This window comes from Corvus moneduloides, chromosome 28, assembly GCF_009650955.1.
Source record: "Corvus moneduloides isolate bCorMon1 chromosome 28, bCorMon1.pri, whole genome shotgun sequence".
NCBI lineage: Eukaryota > Metazoa > Chordata > Aves > Passeriformes > Corvidae > Corvus > Corvus moneduloides.
In genome coordinates this window covers 5,584,762-5,610,697 of record NC_045503.1, presented here as the reverse complement: position 1 = coordinate 5,610,697, position 25,936 = coordinate 5,584,762, and the positions used below count along the sequence as shown (strand labels likewise).

At 45.4% G+C, this 25,936-nt stretch overlaps 3 protein-coding genes across 6 annotated transcripts; 1 reads left to right on the top strand and 2 right to left on the bottom strand.

Annotated features, from left to right (window-relative positions):
- The first annotated feature begins 1,042 nt into the window (after positions 1 to 1,042).
- On the top strand, positions 1,043 to 6,483 carry CIB3 (calcium and integrin binding family member 3). The gene is made up of 6 exons (XM_032092332.1): positions 1,043 to 2,067; positions 2,384 to 2,418; positions 3,277 to 3,388; positions 3,747 to 3,894; positions 4,632 to 4,827; positions 5,321 to 6,483. Exons 1-6 carry the CDS (start codon positions 2,017 to 2,019, stop codon positions 5,340 to 5,342), a joined length of 564 nt encoding a protein of 187 aa, XP_031948223.1. The 5' UTR covers positions 1,043 to 2,016; the 3' UTR covers positions 5,343 to 6,483.
- Positions 6,037 to 13,900, bottom strand: RAB8A (RAB8A, member RAS oncogene family). The gene is made up of 8 exons (XM_032092331.1): positions 13,607 to 13,900; positions 13,192 to 13,252; positions 12,899 to 12,959; positions 12,462 to 12,539; positions 11,961 to 12,050; positions 11,261 to 11,326; positions 10,855 to 10,905; positions 6,037 to 9,938 (listed from the first exon to the last, which is right to left on the bottom strand). Exons 1-8 carry the CDS (start codon positions 13,764 to 13,766, stop codon positions 9,846 to 9,848), a joined length of 660 nt encoding a protein of 219 aa, XP_031948222.1. The 5' UTR covers positions 13,767 to 13,900; the 3' UTR covers positions 6,037 to 9,845.
- A 90-nt stretch (positions 13,901 to 13,990) lies between these two features.
- TPM4 (tropomyosin 4) lies at positions 13,991 to 23,075 on the bottom strand. Of its 4 annotated transcripts, none has more exons than XM_032092326.1 (9): positions 22,762 to 23,075; positions 20,660 to 20,785; positions 17,274 to 17,407; positions 16,885 to 17,002; positions 16,392 to 16,462; positions 16,131 to 16,206; positions 15,774 to 15,836; positions 15,623 to 15,692; positions 13,991 to 14,398 (listed from the first exon to the last, which is right to left on the bottom strand). In XM_032092326.1, the coding sequence occupies exons 1-9, from the start codon at positions 22,873 to 22,875 to the stop codon at positions 14,316 to 14,318; spliced, it is 855 nt and encodes a 284-aa protein (XP_031948217.1). In that variant the 5' UTR covers positions 22,876 to 23,075; the 3' UTR covers positions 13,991 to 14,315. The 4 variants fall into 4 exon arrangements, with proteins under 4 accessions (XP_031948217.1, XP_031948220.1, XP_031948218.1 ...); XM_032092327.1 differs by lacking the exon at positions 13,991 to 14,398 and adding an exon at positions 14,880 to 15,111; XM_032092329.1 differs by lacking the exons at positions 20,660 to 20,785; positions 22,762 to 23,075 and adding an exon at positions 19,435 to 19,616.
- Between the last annotated feature and the right edge of the window lie 2,861 nt (positions 23,076 to 25,936).

The window sequence follows — 25,936 nt, the reverse complement described above, 5'->3', positions numbered from 1 at the left end:
GAGCCGCCTTGCACCTCCGTGAGGGGAACCGAGCTGAGAATGAGCGGCCTTGCACCGCCATGAAGGGAACCGAGCTGAGAATGAGCGGCCTTGCACCTCCGTGAGGGGAACCGAGCTGAGAATGAGCGGCCTTGCACCTCCGTGAAGGGAACCGAGCTGAGAATGAGCGGCCTTGCACCTCCGTGAGGGGAACCGAGCTGAGAATGAGCGGCCTTGCACCGCCGTGAGCAGGACCGGGAACGAGCCCCGTCTGCCCGCTCCGTGAGGGGAAGCGACACTGAGCCCAGTCCGGGGCTATCTCCGTGAGGGGAACCGAAGTGGGACTTGCAAAATGTGGACTACGTCAAGATCATCTTAAATGAGAATGTTTTTTGATGTAAACGCTTTGTACACTTTCAAACCTAGTCAGCAAGAAAGGAGACCTAATGAGTGGGAAGACAGCAGCTAGCAGCCCTTAGTCAAAGACATATGGTAACTAACAAGATTTAGGGGTGCAGTAAATAAAAATGTGTATGTATACATTGATAATTTGGCAAAAGATTCAAGATCTTTATATCCAACAGCTGAACTATCTTCATTATAATACTTAAAATCATGTCTATGGGTCAAAAAGACCCTGACCAGATGCAGACCCTTCCCTGAGCATGTGGAGAAGTTAGCTAGGCATTGGCTAACTTGTATGGAAATTACTAAATAATCGAGGGGCTGACCTTGGAAAAAGACTAACTCTGAACTTCTGTAAATAATGGCATGGAAAGTCCATTGGGGTGTGTTGGATTTGTGCAAACCCACCAAGCATCCAGACTTGTGCAAATAATCAGTGTCTCTCTCAAGGGTGTAATTATTGGTGTGTTGCACCAATAAATCTGATTTTGTGGACAACAGGACAGAGTCACCCTGGGGAGAACACCTGGAGATCCAGGCTACACCCAGAGAAACCAGCCCTATCCTTCCCCACACTTCTTGTTCCACCCCGAACAGAACCATTCCAGATAGTTTTTTCTGTGTGAAGGTGCCCTGATGAGCAAGCCTGCCCTGGGAACAGATCTTCCACCAGCCAGAGGGAACCAGTGACCCAGAAACAGAGACTTTATAGATCCATGAAAAAGCAGCCTGCCACATGCTGTGCAGCCAGTTCTTCCTTTTTTTGCCTGTTATTTCGTCTTTCATACAGCCTGTAGCATCACATTTCTGTTTACATGTATGAACTATACACTCATCTTTTCAGTGTAAAGACCATATCTGTATCAGTATGGATGGATGGCACGCTAACAACCATTAATTAGAAGTAACATACATCAGCAGATGATGCAGAAGAAAAGGAGTGAGCGGACTTTATGGGTACTACCTCCAGTACAAACTACCATTAGCATTAGTGTATTACAACAATGTGCATTAAGGGAAAATACTGGCACAGGCTGCCCAGGACAGTGGTGGTCACCATCCCTGTGAGTGTTCAAAAAATGTGTGGATGTGGCACTTGGGGACATGGTATAATGGTGACCTCGGTAGTGCTGCATTAATGGTTGTACTCCATGATCTAAAAGTGCTCTTCCAACCTTTACAATTCTATGACTCTATAAAAAGTGAGAAGGAGGAGGGGTTACCAAATTTCCATCATTTGCTGTTAAATTTTAAAGATGGAAAATGCTACTAACACTTTTCAGTTAATTCACTGTATCTGAAGGCATGAAAAACCAGGATCCACTGAATCTACCTGCAGCTGAAGGGCACTAATGAGCAGCTATTACTTATTTGGCTAAATCTTGTAACCTGAGTCTTCGTGGTGCACACAGGAGACGGGTGAATGCTGCTGGATAAGAGCCTCAAGCAGCCAGACTAAAGATTTGATGAAATGCTCCTATTATGATACTTTGCAGCCTGTAGCAATTGGTTACCTGATCCTCTGCTGTACCTGAACCTCATTGTTGCAGCTTTTAATAACTGAATATCCAGACGACCTATAAAGGTGCCTTTGAGGAAAGAACTGACAGGAGTCAGTATTCCCAGCTCAACATGGGCAACAAGCAAACCATTTTCACTCAAGAGCAACTGGATGCATATCAGGTATAAAGCAAACTAAAGGGCTGTTTGGACATAACATTGAATAATGGCAAAGGTGTTGTTGGGTTTTTTAAAACAACATCTTTTAAAAATTAATAAGTAGAAGTACTGAATTGCAGCAAAGATTTTAGTAACATAGCTTGATTTCTACATCAAGAGGAAGGGTTATAAAATACTCCTAATTGTATGCCAAAAAGAAATCTTTAATACTTACAGATACACTACAATATAACTCCATTTAAGTCACTGCATGGGAAAAGTTTGGGCCAATGCGTGCTAAAAACTGTCATTACATGTTATACCTTTTCTTACTTCATAGGACTGCACATTCTTCACAAGGAAAGAAATTTTGAGGTGAGTCTTCTGTATGCATGTTGTGAGTAAAGGGCAGAGATCACTGTAAAGTCAGATTACATACGGGGTAAGGTATTTAAAAAATAATTTTCAAATGGATTTACTCAAATTTAGAGTGATACCTTGGGGCAATCTGAGCATTTTTGTTGGCTTTTTTCATTCCCAAACCCTGTCCTAAACTGAGTCAGAATTCTAAATTTTGTATTAATGTACTAGTCCTCTTTATTTATTAGAAATAAATGTAACAAATTACATCTTAGTGGCAGCAACATCCACGTTTCTCTCACATTGTTTTCAGACAGATGCTTCAAAGTATATTGGAGTATATATTTGAATATATATATATTCAAAGTATATATATTCTCTGGAACACTTCACTGGTTTATGAAAACATTAATGATTTTGTCACGTTTTCTTCATGTGTTTTTGTGAATGATTACACTGCTGCTCCAAGATGCATTTTTCCTGAAGCTTTCATACGCCTCATTGAACTCCCTGTTTAATCTCTGGCCAGAGGGTCTGATAAAGGCAGGATCAGATTCTGCTCAGGTGGGACTGAGAGTCCTCACTGAAAACATGAACTTGTTCTCCTCTCATAAGGGCTTGGCTGCATGTCCCGTGTAAGCCTTTTCACCTGACAGTTCTATAGTGAAACTTTGTATTTTTCACCAGTTACAGTTATGTTGCTTGTTTTAATAATGGTTCTTCCAACAAAAACATACTAACTGTTACTTAGTGACTGATCTCCATCTAGTAATGGATGCAAAGTGTGAAAAATGAGATGGAAAAGCAAAAAACACATTGTTCTCAGAAGTCTAGAGAGCTCGTTCAGCCAACAAGCCTTTCTTTCTGTCTCAGGCTGTTTTACAGGTACCGAGATCTGGCCCCGCAGCTCGTTCCCCTTGACTACACTGACAAACCAGCCGTGACACTTCCCTACGAGCTCATTGGCAGCATGCCAGAGCTCAAGGTACTGAGCACACGACTCCAGTGACACATTTCAGTTTCATCTACCCTTTTTAAATAATTCATCCAGGACTAATTGCTGGGAGGCTGACATAGAAATAAATTTGGGCTATCGAAGTCAAAACTCTTTCTGGAAGCTTCTAGTAATTCCCAGAAAACACCCTGAAACAGCACAAAGGCTAAACAGGGTGTGGTTGGGTCTGCCTCTGACACAGCATTAGACAAGAACTTAAAAGGCAGAAAGGGGAGAATTTGCCAAAAAGGTGATTCAACAAAAATAATCTTCCTCCACTTGCCTTACCTGCACTGAAATCAGTGCTAGTAAGGATGACCTTCCCTTGCTCCTGTGCTCTGTTTCCCAGGACAACCCATTTCGCCAGCGGATAGCAGAAGTGTTCTCAGAGCACGGAGATGGCAACATGACTTTAGATGACTTTTTGGACATGTTTTCTGTGCTAAGTGAAATGGCTCCCAGAGACTTGAAAGCTTATTATGCTTTTAAAATTTATGGTGAGTGAGACATGCGTAAGAAGTAAATGGGGAAATCCTGCAGCTTCATGTAGAGCTGCAAAATCCTCGCTGTCACCATAATGATATCTAGTTACCATTTATTTTAATTGCATTTGAATGTTTGTTCTCCCTCTTCTAAAAACTTCTGGTTTTCTTTATCCTTTTGTCTCTGATTTATTTGGGATTAAGATTTACTACAAAATTTACAACTTGAAATTATCGGCAGTTTTCAAGAGCTGATAACATTTAAGAAGTATTTCTGTCTGAGGGGCTGCTTGGAAAAGTACAGCACAGGGGATTTGGCTGCCCATGAATCTGTAGGGTGGATTTGGGAGGGGGGAGGGAGGGAAGCACACTGCAGGCTTTTTTCTCCAAGGACAAATGTAAAGATTTTTTTTTTAAGTACCATTTACAGTTACTTTCTTTATGATCAGCTAAAGAAAAACAATATATCAAACCAACATAATATTGCTGGAATGATTTAATGATGGCTAGGCTATGTTTAGCCATTAAACTACTTACAATTGTTACCCTTCTGTATGGAAAGGAGAAATTAAGATATTTTTATTTTGGAACTGATTTCTTTTACAAGTAGATAGAAGTAACTTCATGTCCGATTTGAGAGTTCTACTGATAAAAATCCATCACAGCCTTGGAACCAAACCCTTCTATTGGGTCTTGGCAAACAACCATGTAAAATGCTGACCTTTGTCACTTTAAATTGTCACCTTTGTCAGATTTCAACAATGATGATTACATATGCAAATCAGATCTAGAGAAAACTGTTAACAAATTAACCCGAAATGAATTGACCCCGGAAGAAGTCAGCCTTGTGTGTGAAAAGGTGATTTACGAGGCCGATGTGGATAATGATGGCAAACTGTCCTTGGAAGACTTTCAGCATATGATCGTACGAGCTCCAGATTTCCTCAGGTAATATTTGCTTTTAATTTCTAACACAAAATTCTCTTAGTTTCTTTGTCAGAAGCCTCTGAAATCTGTGTTTACATCTCTTCAGCCTTTGCAGATCACCACTCTTCCCTGGCAGCTTCTAGTAGTTGCCCACTGCAAACACTGCAAAAATTGTTGCTTGAAAAAGCCTGGAGGCCTCTTGACTTGCTTTTGAACCTCCAAAGTACTTTTTAGATGACAGAAGGTCCTTGTAACTTAAAGAGTTAGTATTAGCACTTAGGCTGCGTTGATAAGTGCATGAGATTTGCTCACTCAATGCTTAACATAGTGTCAAGGTGGTTTCTGATGCACATCTGACACAAAACTGCATTTGAATCTTGCATTTACTTAATGTACCCAGTCTTTGCAAATGCTTTGAAAAATAAAGTTTCCAATTTATAATAGTCCTAGAATTAACTGTAGTAAACCCTTTGAAGAGAATGATACATAAGTGATCATGACCTTTTTTTAACAGCACCTTTCATATTCGAATCTGAATCTAGTCAAACATGGGGACGGGAGCACTTCTGGGACTTTCAACAACTATTACTTCACCTGACATTACCAACCAAGAGAGCACAAGATGAGAGGGGCAAAGAGGACAGCTTCTGGTAACTGAACCAGTCAGAGAACTGTCTTTCGTTTCTCTCTTTAAAAGGAACAATTCATTAAACTCTTCATCAGGATTGTAATTTAGAAAAATGTCTACTCCCCACCCTCAGCTAGAGCAAACCTGGCCTGGACAGTCAAAAGAGAAGTATTTTGTTTTAAAGTTCAGATACCACCAGGTAGTGAAGGAACTTGTACCAAGCTACAACCTCTAAAAATTCACCCCAAAAATGCCTGAACAAGTAAAAAAATCCCTTTAGTTTCAAAACCGTAAGTAACTCCTCTGATTATTTATGGTCTTAATAAATGGTCCAGTGAATCAATTCCTGAAGTGTTCTCCCACAATGCAGATTTACAATTAAAAAGTCAGCATAGTTTAGAGACAAAAGAGTCCAGCCCAGGTCCTGTCCCTCTCCTCCATTTTTGGAAATCCCTTATTTTCCACACCCACCAGGCTCCCTATACACAAATGATGAATAGGACTGACAAACTTTTAAGTTTGTAAAATTCTCTTTTCAAAAGAAGTTTATTTATGCAGTGCTCAGGGTCCTGTACAAGAGAGTAAAAACAGACACTGTAATAAACAACAGTTTTGTTTTAATACAAACAAGAAAATCAATGAGAAGTGTTTAAGAAAGCAGTCGTAATGTGGGAAGGGTGGCAGCCAAAAGTGACCATTCAAAAAATACAATTTACAGTTATTTTTACAAATTTTGGGATGCATTAAATTCCCTTCAAAACGAAGTTGTAAGTCCCAACTCACACTGTGTAGAGCAGACGATTCCTGCAGAAAGGCTGGAGAGACTAGTTAACCAGCCAGTTACCTTTATTAACCACAGAAACTCCTGGGATCAGTGAAGGATGGGTCAGGGAATAAGGCAGCCTTGAACACTCAGACTGCAGTTACCAATCACATTCCTTTGAACAGATCTTTAGTTAAGCTAGATACGAAGACACAAGTCAACCATCATTCTTCCCCAAGCCCTACAACTTCTACAAGTACAAAGGAGTCCATCCTCACACAGCTGTTTGTGCATGCTCCCAGCAAGTCCAAGAGAACAAGAAATCATGGCAGTTTTGAGCATAATCGTCGGCTAAACACACCACCACAATAACCCCTTAGCAACCATCAGGGAGATGATCAGCATCTCACATGAAAGGAGAGACCAAATAATTTTCAGCAGCAGTAAAGAGACTTACAATAATCCATAGGATTTATAAATCTGAGTCTGGAAGTCTGATGTTGGCATAAGGTTCTGATGTCAGGAAACATGAGCTGTGCCTGTCAGCACAGGACACAGACAACACGAGTGTTAAGCAAGTGTTAGAACAGCAGTTCCACCATTTACTGACAGATTGACAGATCTCCACCCCAAGGGGTGACGACTATGCAAAGTACTGCAACCAGCCTCAAAAATAAGGTCAACCACAGAATTCCATGATACTCACTAAAATAAGGAAATTTGAGGACACGCTCAAAAATGGGTTTGTTTCTCTACAAAACAAATGGTAATCAATTACCTGACATTTTAGTGGTATTTAGACACTGAGAATATGTAGTAGGCACAGTCAGTTTTGCAGACCTACTTAAATTCCTCAGTTTTACAGATTTTGGACCCAATTTCAGATTTTTTCCTCCTTAGTTAAAGGAAGCTCAGACACAAGTAGATTGCTGTATGTATTTACGCAGTACCTCTCTGATAATTGCATTTTCCGCTACATTCATACTTAATAAACACAATAATTGAATGATGTGATGGAAACATACTGTACTTCTCCTAGATTTGGTGCCTGTGTTTAGTGACACATAGCTAAAGCCCATGTGCAATGCAGGGTCTTTAACCTTTTCCTCTCTTACACTTGCATTTTAGGTTTCATGTTGCTTACACAGATTTAATGTCTGTGTAGAGCCTTCACACCCAGAAGTACAGTGATGACTGTAGTCACAGTAACTGTACGAGACTTCCTGAAATCAAGCAATAATGTTGTTCGTAACCCCAACCATTTCAAAGGAAATAATGTTATAATTAGGTACATAAACATATGAAACAACCAGCGTAAGTTTAAACAGAAGGTATTCACATACAAAGAATTCTGAATGCAAGAGGAACTTCAGATTTAGAAAATGAGTGAAAAATCACAATACCATCCTTCAAGTTTTACCCACTTGTAAATGAATATTGTTTGCTTTCCTGTCTTGAGATGAGTTATTGATACAGTCCACAGGCAAGAACCAGCATCATGGCAGACCCATGGTTATCATGTTAGATAAACCACCAATTTTTCCAGTCACTCTGAAAAATAAATCTGGCTCAACATCTGGCTGTATAAAGCACAAGACAGATGCAAGACAATCCACAGTTATTACTAAGCCAGAAGCAAACTGTTACACAGATTAGTTATGTAAGAAATTCAGTCTGTCTTACCACCTCCGCAGCTGTGCCTCAATAATTTCTTGAAGCACACACAAACTCTTTAAAAACATCCTTAGCTCAAGACAGAGGTGCTGCTTGTCCAATCTATAGGTCTGTGTTAACTATACTCTGAAGCACATGCTGTCTAGAAGCCTCCTCAGTAACTTAACATGGTTTTATCCTACAAATACATCTGTGTGTAAATCCACTACAGTGCATGTTCATCAAGTCCTCATGCTAAAAAGCCACAAGTAAACAAAAAAACAAACCATCATAAGGTTCTGTTTACAGGAAAGCTTTAATCAGGACACAGATCATCTGAATGCATCTAAAATGCATTTTTATAAACCAGTAACTTACACAGTGAAATCTTTTTCCATTTTAGAACAGGCAGTATTCCTGTTGGGCCCAACTGTGTGCTGCAGATTTACGAAGCTTAATTGTGAATCCAACAGATCTCTTAACTACAGCAACACTTATTAGCACAACTCTGAGGCCCAGAGTTCAATACCACAAACTTGAAGAAAACAAACCAGTGAGTAAATTCAACAACTTCAAAATCAACTTTAATTTTACCCTTAAGTGCAGTTGTCAATGTAAACAAAGCATGTTTCAGTTCCAGCAAGCTGCAGGACACAGCTGGTGTCTTCACTGGAGTCAGATACAGCATCACTGCAATCCCCTGACAGCAGCCTCGGAAGATGATGCTCTTAGTGGCTCCTTTTGTCAGTCTAATCCAGACTCAAGCTTGCAGCCCCTGACCTGTGAGCAACCACCCACTGAGGAGCTGTACTTGGCTCTTGCATTTCACACATCGGAATGTACTGGACTGGGTTTGTGGGAATGAGTAACACAGACTGTTCTCGTGAGGACTGGATGTGCACTGGCACATGCTGTGAACAGGCTGTTGCTGCCTGACAGCTGTGGGGATCAATATCCAGCAGCAAGGCCAGTCTCAGTCTAAAAGAGTCTCTTTTCAGAAAGTGTTCTGATGTGCAATATTTATTTGCATATGTGAGCAAGTGTGCTTGGGAACACACGACCGGGAGCAGTGCAATACATTTCCTTGTCACGATTTAAAACAACATACCATGTCTTGATAGATCTGGAGTCATTCCCAGCTGGAGAGTCGTAAAGCCACCCATTGCAAGGCGACAGATTTTGTGTAAGTGTCCCTGCCTGACCCTGGTTCTCCAAGAACAGATGACAGATCATCTGTACAAGACTCACTGTAGCCATCAGCTCTTGTTAAACACATCTAAATGTCTGGAGTACTTAATTAAGCACAGTCAAGTCTAACATGGATAAATTCCCAATGGTAAGGACCCATTCTATTTACAGCACACATTATTAAAAAAAAAAAAATAGAGATTCCTTTGAGGAGATTTTTTTTAAAACTTCAATTGTACTTGTGGATTGTCTAGAGTAACACAACTGAGTAAAAGGCAGATAAAGGAGTTTCTCTGTAGTAGCAAAGAGGTGGAGCTGCAGAAAGCTCCCTCGTACCTCCCGGGAAGGCATCAGCCTGCACTGCTCACCTCGGTGCATTTCTGGGATGGTCTCATGCCACTGTTCTGTGTGCAGCTACACACTGGGTATGCACGTGTACCATGGATGCACACCTGTACTTCATTAAGAGTGGCATTTAAGTTTCTTATTTTGATCATAACTTCATCTTTCTAAACTGGATACGTGACAGATACGAATGAAGACTGAAGTCTGTCAGCAAAGGTGCTGCATCCCAGGTCACATGTGATCTGTTCTCCCTCTGCTAGACAATACACATGCCCAGTGGCAATCTGACAAAAATAAACTTGTTTCATCTCCAAAATTGAAGAGTCAGACAACTACCAAAATAAACCATTTCTTATTCAGATGGTCACAAAGTGACAAGGTATGTCGGGAGCACTAAGTCCACAGACAGAGGAAACCTCACTTAGCACAGGCACAATCCAGCTCAGATTAAGGCCATGTCCCTCACAGAAGAACACATCGGAAAAAGCTGCTTTTCTTTTGCTGGTCTTGTGTGATTTTGACTCCCTGGTTGCTGCCTTGTGGGCTATTGCCTTCCTGAAGATGTAAAGAATATCCAGTTACTTGCTTATACTTAACAGATTCTTCCACCCATACTTCATCTGGTCATTCTGTTGAACCAAGCCTGACATACACAAAACCCTTTCTTAAAATCAGCAAGAAGCTTCACTCATTTACCCGAGTCTTACATCAGCCACAACAAAAGAGTGGAGAAGTGCATCTGCAGCTTCTGGCTTCAACCAGCTTACACTGTGCCTATGCCTCAGCTTCCAGCAACTCAAAGACAGCCGAGATTAAAAAATAATAAATTACAGGGCACGTCTGGCTCTTGCTGAAAGGCCTAAGAATTGTCAGCAAGACCCAAAATATTCCACTGTATCAGCTCGTGTCTGGTCACATGAAAGTGGAAAGATCAGGAAAAGTAGAAGGAACCTTCATTAGCTTCATTTCACATTCCTTAAGGAACAATCCAACATCACTATGCATTTATTTGTTGTAAGAAGACAACCCAATTGTTGCTCAGGATATTCATGCAAAGGTTATCCAAAACCATTAATTCTTTACCTATTCTTAAACAGTTTGAAGTTTCTACCCTGAAGTATGATGTGTGCCTCCTCTCTAATGTATATGATTTTCAGACTGCAAGAGTGAGAAGTATCATTAAACTGCTCTACCCCCCACCTGACTTTTGGTAAAACAAATAATAGGTAATTTGATTTAGAAAACTTCAACCATTGCAGCTAATTCCTGAAATGCAGAGACAGCCAACGTCAGAGCACAGCTTGATGAACTAAAAATACATTTCTAGAACTTTCAGTGATCCTTCATGCAAGAGACCACGATATATTTTTTATATACTGTGAAACACTTCTTGCAATGTGGCTTTTGGTTTGCTTTTTTCTTTTTCTTTCTCCTATTTAAATTCAGCATGGATGAAATCAAAGTTACTCACCAACTTCTTGTCCATTTTTGCTTTGATATCTCTTGCAAGAGTGAAAAATGCCTGTGACAAGTCAAACAGTTCAGTGTTACAGGGTAAATAAGATGTTTTCTAGCAGTTTTGTTTAGCAATAAGCTGCCTTCCTAAGTTTCTACATACTATACAAGAACATTAAGCTTTCAGTATTTTTTCCTCTGCTCCAGGTTTTAATGCTCCTTCTCTAGCTCCACAACCTTCTTTCTGAGCTCAAAGCCACAACGGCACCCCCAGCCAGGGTCTGTGCAGCAGGAAAGTGCTTAACAACCCATCTGTGGTACCTAACAACAGAATTCTGCATCCCACCAGAACGGGCAACTGTCCACACTGCTGGTTTGCACAAATAGGACAATAAATACAAGAGAAAAGCATCCGTACTTACATTCTCTATGTTTATATTTGCTTTCGCACTGGTCTCCATGAATTTAATCCCAAAACTTGCAGCAAGCTGAACAAAAGCAGACTGCGCATTAGTTGAACAATTGCGGGAACAGCTCCAAACACACCCCTGGGCACAGCCTCGGTCCCTCCTGCCACCAGTCACTGGAGTTGGGGATTTGTTCAGGCAGAACAATTTGCAAAAATTAGGAACTAAATCTCTCTGCAACTGGCATCTCACTGGCTTTGCTCTGCTCTTTTACACTCTGCACACATTTTAACTAGCTCTTTTTTTTTTCCTTTGTTTCTTGCATAGATACCTCATCAGTCTTGTAACAACCACAGTGCAGAAAAAACCTCTGCCTTGACTAAGTAACATCTGACACCAGAAAAGATAATCCCATCCATCTTGTGTCAGTGGCTTTCAGCCAAAAGAGACATCTTCTCCGTGTCCAACTCTAGCATCCTTTCAGAAAAATCCCGCTTGTTGCCTTGCATCTGTTAGATGATTGACAGGAATCCTTAACATGGGTTCAGCTTTTGATCCCGGTGGGGAAGAGCATTGCCATGACAGCTTGGGGAATGTTCAGTCATTCCACTCAGGAACACCACTGGAGTACCATGGCAGCGTGCAGACAATGATCAGGGCAGTTTTTAGACTCTGAAAAGCCTAAGTCAAAATACATCAAAGCCACGACACTTACCTTCTCCCCTTGCTCTCTAGAGACTTGTCTTTTGTCATTTGCATCACATTTGTTCCCCAGGATCATTTTTTCAACATCTGGAGAGGCATGCTGAGACACAGACCAGAGACTCAGGCTTGGCTTTCGTGGATAAACATTATCAGACAGATGAGGCACCCACCCAGTACCCAACACAGAGATGCCAGCCCCGAGAATCTTCACAGATTTCCAGGGTCCCCCAACCCCTCATCCCAGCATGCGACCTGCACCATGGCAGCTCTTGGATCAGTTGTTGGGGAAGGAAACTGTCACATTAGGTACTCTCAAAAGTACAGGGGCTACAGCCCTCACAACAAATCATTATCAGACCAGAAGCTATTACTGATTTCCATCCCACTTATCTTCCAAGTACCCTGCAGCACGTGACAAAATGTAATGCTTCTCAAGCAATTAAGCTTCAATTGCTTTTAGAGGAAGAAAGGGCACCTTTAACAGTCAGCAATAAGTAAAGAGAGAAATTACCTCTTCAATATTCCTCACCCAGTTCCGAATATTTTCAAAAGACTTTTCATTGGTGATGTCATACACTAACATAATGCCCTAAAAGTAAAGAAAGATTGTTTCAGCAGGAGTTAAAGGTTTATCCTTAGCAGAGAGGAGCAACTCAACGGTGGCTATTTTTAACAACTGGTTCACAGTTAATGGCAGTGAGATAAGGTGTGCAGGACATGTATTTATAGAGCAAAACACGGAGGAAGGTGCCTTTCCAAAGCCCCGTATCACCGCAGCACAGCTCCAGCACCCCCTGGAGCAGGAGCACAGCTGTGAGTGCCCAGCCCGGCAGAGCACCACACTGGGAGAGGGCCAGTTGTGAGTGTCCCACGTCAGACCCAGCTGACCTGACCCATCCAGTTGGGTTTATCACAACCCATATCACAGAATCACCCATTTGCTCCTACCATGGCTCCCCTGTAGTAGGCGGTTGTGATGGTCCGGAATCGCTCCTGCCCAGCCGTGTCCCTGGAACAGACAGAACACGGGGCTCACGCAAACCACCACCACCATTAGCTCAAGTTAGTACTACCAAAAGCTTTAAATAAATTTGAACCAGTCTTCAGAGCACTAGAACTACCTTTCAGGTTCTAAGATACCATAAACTACTGAACAGCACAACTGCATAGAAACTTAACGCATCCCCACGCACACCACACAGCCCCAGTATCAAACACCCGCTTCAGCAGAGAAGCCTTACCAGATCTGCAGTTTGATTCTCTTGCCATCGAGCTCTATCGTTCTAATTTTAAAGTCAATACCTGAAAGAAGAAGCAATTACTTTACTCAGAGGGCCGGCCGAGAGGCCAAATCTAACGGCATTCTCTTCCATTACGGTGCTCACTTTCACGTCCTCAGTGCTTCTTCGCCGCTGCTCCCCAGCGCAGGCTGGTCCCCAGGGGCTGAGGAGCCGGACGGAGCAGCCCCTCACGGCCCCCGGACGGAGCCCCCCGCGATGCCAGCGAACCCGCCCCGCCGGTCCCGCGGCCCGAGCCCGGAGCCGCGGCGGCCGCAGCCAAACCCTCAAACGGGACGAGCCGCGGCCGCCGCCCCGGCGGGACCCCCGGGCGGGCCGGTGCGCAGCGCAGCGAGGCGCGGCCCCGGCAGATGCTCACCGATGGTGGAAATGAACGTGGCGTTGAAGGCGTCCTCGGAGAAGCGGAACAGGGCGCAGGTCTTGCCTACGCCCGAGTCGCCGATCAGCAGCAGCTTGAACAGGTAGTCGTAGGTCTTCGCCATGTTTGTGGGCAGCGGCCCCGCCCGCCGCACGCCCATTGGCGAGCCCGGCGGAAGGCGCAGGGAGCCCGCACGCCATTGGCGGGCGGCCGGGACTCGGGTGTACGCGGCGCTGCGATTGGCTGCTGGCCGGTACCGTCACTTCCTGCCGCGGACAGACGGGGCCGGGCGGCGGCATAGTGACGTCACTCCTGTAACCGCCCGCGCCGTGACGTCACGCCCCCCGAGCAGGAGCCGAACAAAAAGCCGCGAGGAGGCCTCAGTACTGTGAGAAAGTGTTTAATATGAAACGGCAGGGACAAGGGCCCGCGGGGGTGGCACCACCGCTCGGGCGCAGCTTCTACCGGGGTTTATATAAAAAGACTAACGAACCGTGAGGAGCAGCCACGGGATGGGACACGCACGGCCCCGGCGCGGCTGGGGCTCCCCGGGATGAGATGGCCCCGAGGGACGCCCAGAGCCTGTCGTGAGGCTGTGCTGGTCATAACTTAATTGGCTGTTCCAGGATACAGAGAGAGAAAGGAGAGAGCGATGCAGCGATGCAGGCACAGGGCTGGTTCCTGTTGGTTGCTGTCAGCTCTGCGCTTCTCATATACAGTTCAGTTCATTTAGCGTCTGGTCCAGTGTCTGGTGCAAGCCCAAGTTCTCCTCTTTGGCTTGAGCAAGTTTTTCTAGTGAGAAAGAAGAAAACCACAAGATTTAAATCACATTATTTTATAGCCTTTTCTCTTTAAATAAAATCAGGGGTAACTTACCATCATATTTAAGACACCTTTATATCTGTATCATCAAAATGGGGCCATTTTTTTAATTGCTGTCCTTTAGGGAGGTTTTTTGGACACGTCTCATGTAATGCGAAAGAGCTGTGTTCTAACGTGTCATTTACAGGACACGTCCTGCTGGGTTTTCCTTGGACTGAGAGGTTTTTAACCAGGCTGGTGGAGCACAAGAAGACGCTGAGTGCACTTAAAGCTTTTTGCCGACACCCGCATCCCTGGGAACACTAAAATTCAAGTGTTTGCCAGAGCCAGGTCCTGGCCCATGCTGACCGTGTCTTGCCCAACCCTACATGAGGAGCTGAATGTGTTTTCAGCATCATCCCCAGTGTATTTGAGGTGATTTTTACAGAAGTAATCCCTGAAAGATGAAGGGTAGAGGTATCGTGTTTTATTGAGCTCAGTTCCCACAGAGGTGGAACGGTTGCTTGTGGAAGTGGCACAGGAGTGACAGGGATTACAGGCAAGAAAAGCTTGAGAAAACACAGTGAGTGGGAGCCCGCTGTGTCTCCACACAGGGGCAGGTCACAAAGAGGTCATGTCGTTGAGGGCATGATCAAGCTCCTCACTGATGGCTTTGTACTTCAGCTTCTGAGCGTAGAGCTCGTCTGTCAGTCACGAGGGCAGCAGGAACAGGCCAGCAAGAAATGCAGGGAAGAGGCCACAGGAAGAGAACGGAGACAGGCAAAAGGCAACAGCAGCCAAAGGAATTGGGGAAGAAAACAAAAGAAGAAAACAGAGGCGTACTTGAGTATCAGAAGGAAAGCAAAACACCCACAAAGCTGCTTGGTGAGAAGTTTCACCTATGTGAACTTTTTGTAATCTCACAATTATTTTCCAGTAAGTAGATTAAGTAGGGTTGGGATCTTGAGCCCTTGAGTCCCTCTATCTGTAAGTTGGCCAGAATCAGGTCATTGTTACCAACTTTATGAAAGAAAACGTTTTTTTAGGAGAACTTCCACCACACATGGCAGGTGCCCCGTGGACACATCACACCCATCTACCAATATGCCTGACCAGTGCTGCTGTTCTTTCCCAATAAAATCCACCACCCACTCCTAGAATTTGTTCTCTGATTTGAAACTGACCACTTTTAAAGAAACTTGAGTCATTCCATACCTTCCAGGTCATCAATAGACTTTTCCAGTTTGGCAACAGTTCTCTCTGCAAATTCTGCACGAGTTTCAGCCTAAAAAAAGTTGAAATAGCATCACTGGATGCTCCTAAAAAAATTATGCCCAAAGACAGTTTGGAGGATGGCCAAACTTACTTCTTTCAGCTTGTCAGAGAGAATCTTGATTTCTTCTTCATATTTATCTTCTTTTTCCGAGTACTGTGAAAACAATGAACACTCTCCAAGGGAAGTTGTAGCAACAATAATAAAAGTTTATGAAACTGTGACCTATTTATAACCACTTTTCCTTTTACAACAGATGTAAACACCATTTCCGTGCTTTTCTCCTCTCCCCCAGACCTTCAGGCTTGTTTGGGCAGAACTGATGGAGTGATACCCCGCAAGCAGGCAGGTAAAACCTCTCATTTGCTTTGTATTTCTGGTTTATGTCTATGAATTCTATTTACAAGGTTTGGCTTTGCCCGTATCCTTTAGTTTACTGAAAGAACCAACCTTTTCAGACTGAGCTTCCAAAGATTTCAGGTTGTTTGTGACGTTCTTTAACTCCTCTTCAAGGTCACTACATTTACTGTAAGGGAAAAATAAAGTATGAATTACTAGTGTGCCTGTTATGATTTGGAGGAGTCTAAGAAATACAAGGGACAAGTGTACAAACAAGCTTTTTTACAAGTACTAACTACATGCCTGCCTAACAGGAGATTTTTCTGATGAAATGTAGTGTTCACCTTTACTGTATTCTAAAAAGTTACTCACACTTCAGACACCTCTGCACGCTCCTCAGCTCTTTCCAGTTCACCCTCCAAAATAACCAGTTTACGGGCAACCTGTAAAAAGACAACAGCTGCATCAAGCCAGTCTGTAGTTCACAGAATCACACCATGGCTTGGGCTGGGAAGGACCTCAAAAATCATCTCGTTCCATCCCCTGCCACAGGCAGGGACACCTTCCTTAGAAATTTTCAAAAAGCACTCGGAAGTACTACGTTCCTGCTTCCTTTGAATAAGGAAATTAGGTTAAAGCATACACCCACAGATGTAACAGCCCTCCCCACTTAGTTAGATTTTGCAGTATTTTTATTTAGCATTAGGTACCTAAGATGCTGCAAATCACTATTAAAATTCCTCCTTGTTGGGACTGTTCCAAGGTTGAAGCATCACCCACTGCCAATTGAACAAAGAGGGACTAAACTGAAGAGTAACGTTATTGTTCATGGCTCTCCTGTAGGTTTAACCCTTCTCCCTTTTACCTCCTCATATTTGCGGTCGGCTTCTTCAGCAATGTGCTTGGCCTCCTTCAACTGCATTTCCTGAATTTCCATTTTCTCTTCATCTTTCATTGCTCTGTTCTCAATAACCTTCATTCCTCTGCAGAAGTCAAAGTATGTTTAATGTAGAAGCATTTTAGCACTTGTAGCTCAACTTCACAAAGTGGAATTCAGTATTTGTAACTGAAAAGTGGCCCATTATGACCACCATGTTCATCAAGGCTAACGGAATTACCCAATCAAGCTTCTAAAAAAGTTCCAAGTCTCTGACCTGCCGTCCACATTAGTATATGCAGATACTAAATTACACAGGAATATTTTATTCATATACATTCATTTTTTAACCAACAGAAAATAAAAAAGGAACATACCTCTCACTCTCATCTGCTGCTTTCTCAGCCTCCTCCAGTTTCTGCAGGGCTGTGGCCAGTCGTTCCTGGGCACGATCCAATTCCTCTTCCACAAGCTGGATGCGTCTGTTCAGAGCTGCCACCTCACCTTCAGCCTGTGTGAAACAACCGCCCAGAACCGGGGTTACACAGGCCACTTGCTGCTGGCAAATGTTCCCAGCTAATCAGTTTCCTTAAAACTGCAACAGCATCTCCCTGGGACATGCAGGGGAGCTCAGGGGCCCTTCTGCCTCTGATTTTTTTGTTTGCTTAAACTGTGGCATCTCAGGAATGTCAAGGTATGGAGTGTGTGCTTGTCCTTTCCTTTTTTAATGGTATTTATCATTCCTGCCACACAAAAAAGGACTACAGGATTGCGAATGGATCGGGGTATTTTTGGAGCACTTCACAGGGCTGCATCTATCCAAAGTTAAAAAATGAACTGTTTCCACGATGGCTTAGTTCCAAAACCTTCACCATTGATTTCTCTGCCCTTGGTTTCATCCAGTGACACCCTGTCACAGCTCACTGTGAAGTCTGAGCCAGTTCCTGATCCATCCTGGCTCCCGAGCCTGCAAACACTGTAGAATCTACGTGGTCAGCTGGGCACAGACAGTGGCCTCGGCATGGCAGAGTCAGGCCTTTTTTGGGACAAAATTAGGTATGTTCTTAAAATAAGTTCACTTTGCTTCCTGCGGTACTTAAGGAATTAGGCAGGATGCATTTATTAATAATAAGATCTGTGTGTGTATTATTGAATAAACTGCACAGTAATTGGAACACTATTAACATATAAAAAACCAGACTAGCTAATAAATGGAAGAGACTGCTAGGAGAAATGCTCCATACAGACAACATGGACAAATTGGTGTCCATAAATATGTTTATTATATTTATTATATTATTTAATGTGTTTATTATATTTATTATATTATTTAATTGCTTGTTTTTGAAGGAAAATAAAGCCCCACTTAATTAACTGCCAGGTTTGTGCACTTTATTGTCCCCACATCCGAGGAGGATTGCCATATACAAGATTAACTTTTTTTCTTTCCAAACGCTTTTACGGGATATAGACCCTGGAAGGGCAACTGTTTTATGCTTTATGTTAGAACACTTGGAAGAAAATAAGTGTTTTGCTGCAGTTTAGCAGATTTGGTCACTGACCACTCCTAAGCTAGACAAAGTGGTTTCCATTTGCATCTGAGCCATCTTGGAAAGGAGTTCAGTGGCTACTCCAAATGGAAGCTGACGCAGGATTCCTCTAGTCATAAATTATCCAACATTTCATCTGTTTTTACCCAGTGCTGTGTTTAACTTCCCGATTTATACACAAGGCATCGATCATGTAAAAAACTGGCATCTGTTCTGTGGCAGCAACTCCTTCCACTAGACAGGGTACTTTTAAGTCACATTTTAATTCAGCAGGATTCCAAAGCTATGAAGCCGGGGCCACTGGGAATCTGGGGTGAGCCTGGCTCCACCTCTCCCAGCAGCAGCCCGCAGTCCTTATACGGTAAAACTAACTCGCTGACATGTGATAAAATAGCAGGAAGATGCCGGGAAGGCTGATCGCACACAAATCTAAGTGAAACCAGCTGTCCAACCCCGGGAGAGCCGCACGCTAGCGGAGAATTCGCATTTCTCTGTGAAAACCAGGAGGTTAAAGTTATTTTTCAGCAGTTCAGACATTTCCCAGCTGTGCCGAAACCAGCGGTGCGGCGCCGAGAGGCGGGAACTCCCCGCTCCGTGTCATGCGGCGCTTTTCCCTAATTAAACAGCCATTTCCTACTAAACCCGCTCCCCAGTGCCGATCGGTGCTCGAGCGCCTTTTCCGCAGGGATGGGCCCCAAAGCGCGATAAGCAGAGGGCGCCGGGGCCGAGCCGCCGCCGCGCCCGGTTCCCCCGCGGGACGGGACGGACGGGACGGAGCGGGCGCTGCGGCAGCGCCGGCGGCTCCCGCGGAGTGCAGCGGAGCAGCGCGGGGACAGCCGAGGGATGGAGGCAGCCGGCGGCCAAGCCATCATCCCGCAGCAGGGAAAGCCGGGCACGCCCCAGCGAGAGAGAGCCAGAGACAGGAAGGAAGGAGCAGCCCGGGAGAGAGCGACCGAGAGAGGCGAGCAGGCAGCCCGGGCGGTCTCACTTTCTCCCGCAGGTCCCGTTCCAGGTCCAGCTCCCGCTGGAGGACCTGGGCGCGATCCTCCGCCTCATCCGCCTGTTGCTGCAGGCACTGGATCTTCCTCTTCACGGCTTCCAGGGAGCTCGGCGCGGCCATGGGCGCGGCGCGGACGGCGGGCTGCGCGCGGCGCTGCTGCACGTGGCGGGCCCGCGCCTTTCAATGGCCCGATGACGTCACGCGGCTGGAGGTGGTGACGCAGCGCTGAGGAGGCGGCGCGGGCAGGGCGGGACAGGCGCGCCCGGGGCCGGCCCGCGTCCGCCCCGAGGGATGCAGCCCCCGGCAGCCGCGCCCCGGGGCCGTCCCGCCCGTCCCCCGTCCGCCCCGAGGGATGCAGCCCCCGGCAGCCGCGCCCCGGGGCCGTCCCGCCCGTCCCCCGTCCGCCCCGAGGGATGCAGCCCCCGGCAGCCGCGCCCCGGGGCCGTCCCGCCCGTCCCCCGTCCGCCCCGAGGGATGCAGCCCCCGGCAGCCGCGCCCCGGGGCCGTCCCGCCCGTCCCCCGTCCGCCCCGAGGGATGCAGCCCCCGGCAGCCGCGCCCCGGGGCCGGCCCGCCCGTCCCCCGTCCGCCCCGAGGGATGCAGCCCCCGGCAGCCGCGCCCCGGGGCCGTCCCGCGTCCGCCCGTCCCCCGTCCGCCCCGAGGGATGCAGCCCCCGGCAGCCGCGCTCCGCGGGCCCCCCGGCCGTCAAAAGGCGAGGTTTTCACGCTGCTACTGGGCCCTGCCCGCGCTTCGTCACTGCCACAACGGAGCGGGGTGTGGTGGGGAGCCTGGACTGGTCTTTAACCCTGCCGTGGGGATGAAGGGAAAGGGCATCCTTATGCCTCGGCATAGTTCTGCTGCCGTCCCATTTTCCTTCAAAAGTCACCATTTTGTTTACTTCTATTAAAGGAGGTTTCTCCTTTCCTAAAGAATTTCCATCCGTTTGGGGGGAGGGGGAAGGCCCCCCAGGGTCCCTTCAGGGGGTCCCACCAGGTACCCATCGAGCCTCAAGTGGTGCCGGCTCCCGGGGGCAGCTGCATGTGCCATGGTCTCGGTGCAGAATAGCCCCGCTCCCTTTAGCAGAGGGGAGAGGAGATTAAAACCCTGCACCGTAACCCTGCCTTTCTATCCCCGGCAAAATGCATGTGATCAGTGAAGTGCATACAAAATACACAGGGCAGAGTTACAGGCAAGTGTTAGCCATGGATACGTACATCAGTGGCCTTCTTCTCAGCCTGCTCCAGTTTCTCCTGGGCATCTTTGAGAGCCTCTGAGTACTTATCCAGCTCATCTTCAGTTCCTTTCAACTTCTTCTGCAGAGCTACCAGCTCATCCTCTACCTTTCAAGAGAAAGAAATCCCAAAGTGAGCATACTGTTGTAGTATCAGTTACAGTTGAATATGATAAAACCACTCTTTACTATTAGTTTTAACCCAATATAGCACACAAAAAGTCACAAAAGACCAGATCAAAGTTCTGCTGGTGAGAGTAGTCTGAGAATGACTGGTAGCAGTTGCCAGGGAAAGATCATTAAAAACGTGTCATCCTTGAACAACATTCCCTGCCAGCACACACACAGGATCTGGTTTAATACAGAACTTGGTATAAGCCCTTTTTCACCTCATTCTTATTTTGGACTCCCTGCAGCAGTTTTGCAGTGTAATTATAGATGTTTTTAAATTATGTCCTTGTGTTTCTTCTAACTCTATTACCTGGTGATTTTTCAGGAAACTATTCAACTCCTGTACAGCTGGGAAAAAAATTAGTGGTCCTTCCTTAAGGATCTTTGTGCGTGGTTCAGGACACTTCAACCCAAATGAGATACTCTGGATGTGGGAGGGAACAGGGCTGGCCTTGCTATAGGTGGGACTCGGGGACCTCGGGAGGTCCCTCCCAGCCTGGACTATTCTCTAACTGTGGCCCAACACGATATGCTTCATTACGCCATGAGGCTCAGACTCCTCCATACCATATAAATCCATATTGTTCACTAGAATGGTGCTATTTATAACCTGCTGGGAGACTGTTTAATCACAAACTGTCTCATGCTCCCTGAAGAATTCACGTTATCAAAGGCTTGCTGCTGATAAGGGTGGGCCTGCAAACCCATCTGCTCCATTCTTCCATTTGCAACACAAAACAGCTCAGTCTGTTGAGACACTGATTTATCCATTTAGCTCCAGCTTCACAGAAATTTACTCTATCAAAATAGTTTGTGTTTTGGTGTACTTCCTTAATTTTAGTTTCACTGATAGTTTTAAAGACATTTTTGGTAGTGCTATTCTGGAATGTTGTTATATTGCAGAGAGTAACCAGACAGTGTGAGAGAACTGCAAACCTTGCTTGGATGTTCTAACAGAGGGACAGTGAGCAGCATGAAGCTGATGCTGGCTTTGTGTATGAATATTAAAATAACTATTTGAGTGCTGTGCCCACATTAAAAAAAAAAGCTGAAAATTTTGAGACAATTCAGAAAAGAGGAGTAAGATCAAAGATTTATTTTTCTAAAGAAGAAGAAATATTAGGCCAGATGAATGCTTGTAACATATTAGAGCAGTGTGGAAGATGTAGAAGCAGCCAAATTTAGAGAACATAAAAAGGAAAGATGTGGTACTTTTACAAGAAGTTCTGTAAAAACTTGAGTGTAGTCAGCTAACATTTCAAGATCATTCTGGAAATACTAAAGCCCAAATAGGAGACAGACACCCAGAATAAAAACAGTGGAAAGCAAAAGAATATGAAAATGTTATCACTAGAATTCAGTTAAAAGAAAAGCATTCAAATTAAGGTATTTTTCATTATTCTTGGCAAAAAAAAAAAAATAAGAGAACATATCTTCTGTTGAGTCTGGGCTGACACCTCTAAGGGGCACTCTCTGCACCAAGAACTTGAAGTGAACTTTATTAATTCGCTTCAAGGAGAGGCTTAATTAATGTTTAGACACAGCCGACTCTATTAGGACTAGTCCTACAGGTGTCAAGGTTTACAGCTTTGATTTTAAGTATGTGAAGGCCTTTTTACATGGAATCAAAGCATAAGAAAATTAGGACAATTATGTAAGATTCAAGAAAACTTAGACAAAGTACTGTTAATAATCTGTGGATGGTATTAATTTTGGAAAGAGTGAGATGGCTGAGAAGTTACAGCCTAGTCCTGGCTGTACAAGCATAACAAAAAGGCAAAAAACTTCAAAAGAAGATTAACAGAAAACTGACTTCAAATTATTTTGCTTTCTGAATCAGAACATTGCCACACAGTATTTTGTTACATTTATTTCCACAACACACACACCACCACTGATTTTATTTCCACTTACCTGCTTGCATTTGTCCTCAGCTGCCTTCTTATCCGTCTCAGCCTGTTCTGCTCTGTCAATGGCATTCTCCTTGTCTAACTTCAACATCTGCATCTTTTTCTTGATAGCTTCCATTCTTGCTCAAGGATAGGCTTGATCTGTCACGCAACTAAAAGAATCTGATGAGTAAAATTTTAGATTTTTAACAGCTTGGACAAAGAAAGAAGTTGTACTCAAGCAAGTCACAGGGAAAATGAGCTACAAGTGGTTGTAGAGAGCTTTAAACCCAGAGCCCCCTGGACAAAACCCAGATCTACTGGCCTCTTCTCCGGTGTTCCATGCACAGTCTTTCTAAGGAATGAGCTGGAACAGATTCACTGGAGGAATCTTCACCACTCCATCTCCTTATTTGGGTCCTGTTTTCTTAAAGAGAAAACTGTTTCCATTTTTAAGCTTCTGACAGAAGCAAAAGTGTTGACATATGAACACATGCTTGAAGAAAAGCTGATTAGCTCCCCTTTGTGTGTGCAGAGCAGTTAACAAACCCAGCAGATCTGTGGGGATGGCCTGCCTTCCTGGAATAATGGCATAAGGCTAATGAAGGGAAGGATCTCTTTAGATCATTCCAAAATAAATCCATACATAAAATAAATAAATAATTATAAAAAAAATCTATGCTTAAGAGGTAGCTAAATTTAAGTTATAAAAAGATGCAGGATATGAGACAGCAGAGGTTTTTGCTGTAAAAATAAGCACTGGTGTTAAGGAACTAGCTATAATGTGTGATAGTATAACACATAACAGAGCTCAAATTTAGATGCTAAGTTCAGGCTCAAGGCAAACTCAATGAGTTTGAATGCCTGTCCTTGATATTTCCCTCACTAAATACTTGGGGAACTGAACAACACCTGAAGTTGCTGTCTGATGAGCACTGTAAATTATTCTTTCTGCTATGTGAGGGAGTCACCTTCACTCTGTCAGGGAAAAGCAGGCTCAGGAGTAGCTCCACTGACAGAGGACACCAAGCAGAGCATCCAACAGCCCCAGAACAAGCTCTGCTTCCTTTTGCAGCTCTATTAAACACATCCCCAAAATCATTCCACCCCTTCACATGCTCTTGCTGAGCCTCACAGCCCAACACTGCCTTGTCCTGACTGCTCTGATGTACAGCACCTTCCAGGGCAGCCTGACAGCACTTTCTGACTTTGCTATCCTGGGACCTGCACAGAGCCATGGAATATCCTGAGATGGGTCCCGCAGGAATCATCGTGTCCAACCCCTGGCCCTGCACAGACACCCCAGCAATCCCACCCTGTGGGAGTTGCCTGAGAGTGTTGCCCAAACACTCCTGGAGCTCTGCAGCCTTGAGACGTGACTGTTCCCTGGGGAATATATCTGGTGCCCAACCACTCTCTGGGGGAAGAACCTTTTCTTGATATCCAGCCTTCACATTTCCCCAGTTCTTTCCCCAGTCCAGGTGCTGTTTACCACACGATGCCCCTTCCCTCCTCAGCTCTGCCGTGCTCTGCTCTCTGCAGCCCTGTGCTCCTTCCTGGGTCACTCACAGTCTGAACTCCCTGCACAACCCTTCAGTCCCTCCCTCGCAACTCCTTATAGCATTCCCAGCCGTGAGGGCACCGGGACGCTCGGCACAAGACCCAGAACTTCCCCATCCTCTGGGGTTGAGCTGGAACGGCACTGAAGGGCCTCTGGGAGAGACTTTTAAGGAAAAATCTGCCCTTTTTTGAGCTAAACGTGATGGTAAAGCAGATACAAAGCCAACACCGCCCAATGCCTGTGGCTGGGGTAGAGTTAATTTCCTTCCCAGTGGCGGGTACAGGGCTGTGTTTTGGATTTGTTCTGAACTCAGAGGTGAGAATACGGTGGTGTTTTTGTTATTGCTGAGCTTGCACAGAGCCAAGGCCTTTCCTGCCACTTATTTGCCGTGCTGGGGAGGGGGCTGGGGGTCCCTGAGAGGCTGGGAAGGGACAGAGCCAGGATATTCCAGACCATTTGACATCACACTCAGGATATAAATGGGGAGGAGGAGAAGGAAATGGGGGACTTTTGGGAGTGATGGCATTTGTCTTCCCATGTCACCACTCCATGGGATAGGGCCCTGTTCTCCTGGAGGTGCAGAACACCTGCCCACAGGAAGCAGTGAATTAATCCCCTGTTTTCCTTTGCTTGTGTGCACAGCTTTTGCTTTCCCGATTAAACCGTCTTTCTTCCATCCCACGAATTCTCCAGCTTCTACCCTTCTGATTCTCCCTGATCCCACTTGTGGGTGAGCAAGTGTGTGGCTACATGGTGCTGGGGTTTAAACACGACAATGATTTACTGTTGTTTAAATCAAAACGAATCACTTTTAATAAAACCCAGCCTTCTTCCCACCGCCTGATGCCTGCCCACCGCCCCCCACCCAAGATGGCTGCCGCGAGCCCCCCCTGGGCTGTGCTGAGGCGGCGCCAAGATGGCGGCGCCAAGATGGCGGCGCCCGGGGACTGCGGCTCCCGGCGGGCTGTGGGCGATCGTCCCGCCCAGGCCCGGCCCCGGGCACGGCCCGCACCACCCGCCTTCGCCAGCGGCGGCTGGTGCCCGCTGGAGCCGCAGCTCGGGTCTGCTTTTTTGCTTTTTTTTTTTTTTTTTTTTTTTTTGGGGGGGGGGGGGGGGGGCGGGAGTGGTGTTTTACCTTTTTGTTTGTTTGTTTTCATATAAAGACAATAGTCGGAATTTTTATCAGTTGTAAGTTCAGTGTTTGCTTGGAAAACAGCGCTGGCTCTTGCCACTTTGTGTGCGTCTGTGCCCCTCTGCACGCCTCACGTAATTAAATGTGCTTTTTCTGGGTACCTCCGCGGCAAGGTGGCCCCCGGGCACTTTTTTAGTCCAATTCCAATGATTTTTAAGCTGTTCTGTGATTTGAACAGTGGAAGGTAAAATCACATAAGTCCTCAGCTTGGAACGTGTTTGGGGCATAGGGGTGAAGCACTGTGTTATCAGCGTTTCCAAACATTCAGAGATGTCATTAAAACCCAATAAACCACGTTAATCACGATCACTTGCACCTCTCGTCCTCCTGCCCTGGGAGTTTGCTGGTCGAGGGCAAGTAGGTACTGCAGGGGTTTGGGGGTGAAACCCTAAGGACCACAGGGTGATCCCAGGACACACGTGGGGTCATGGCAGCCACGACCGTGCT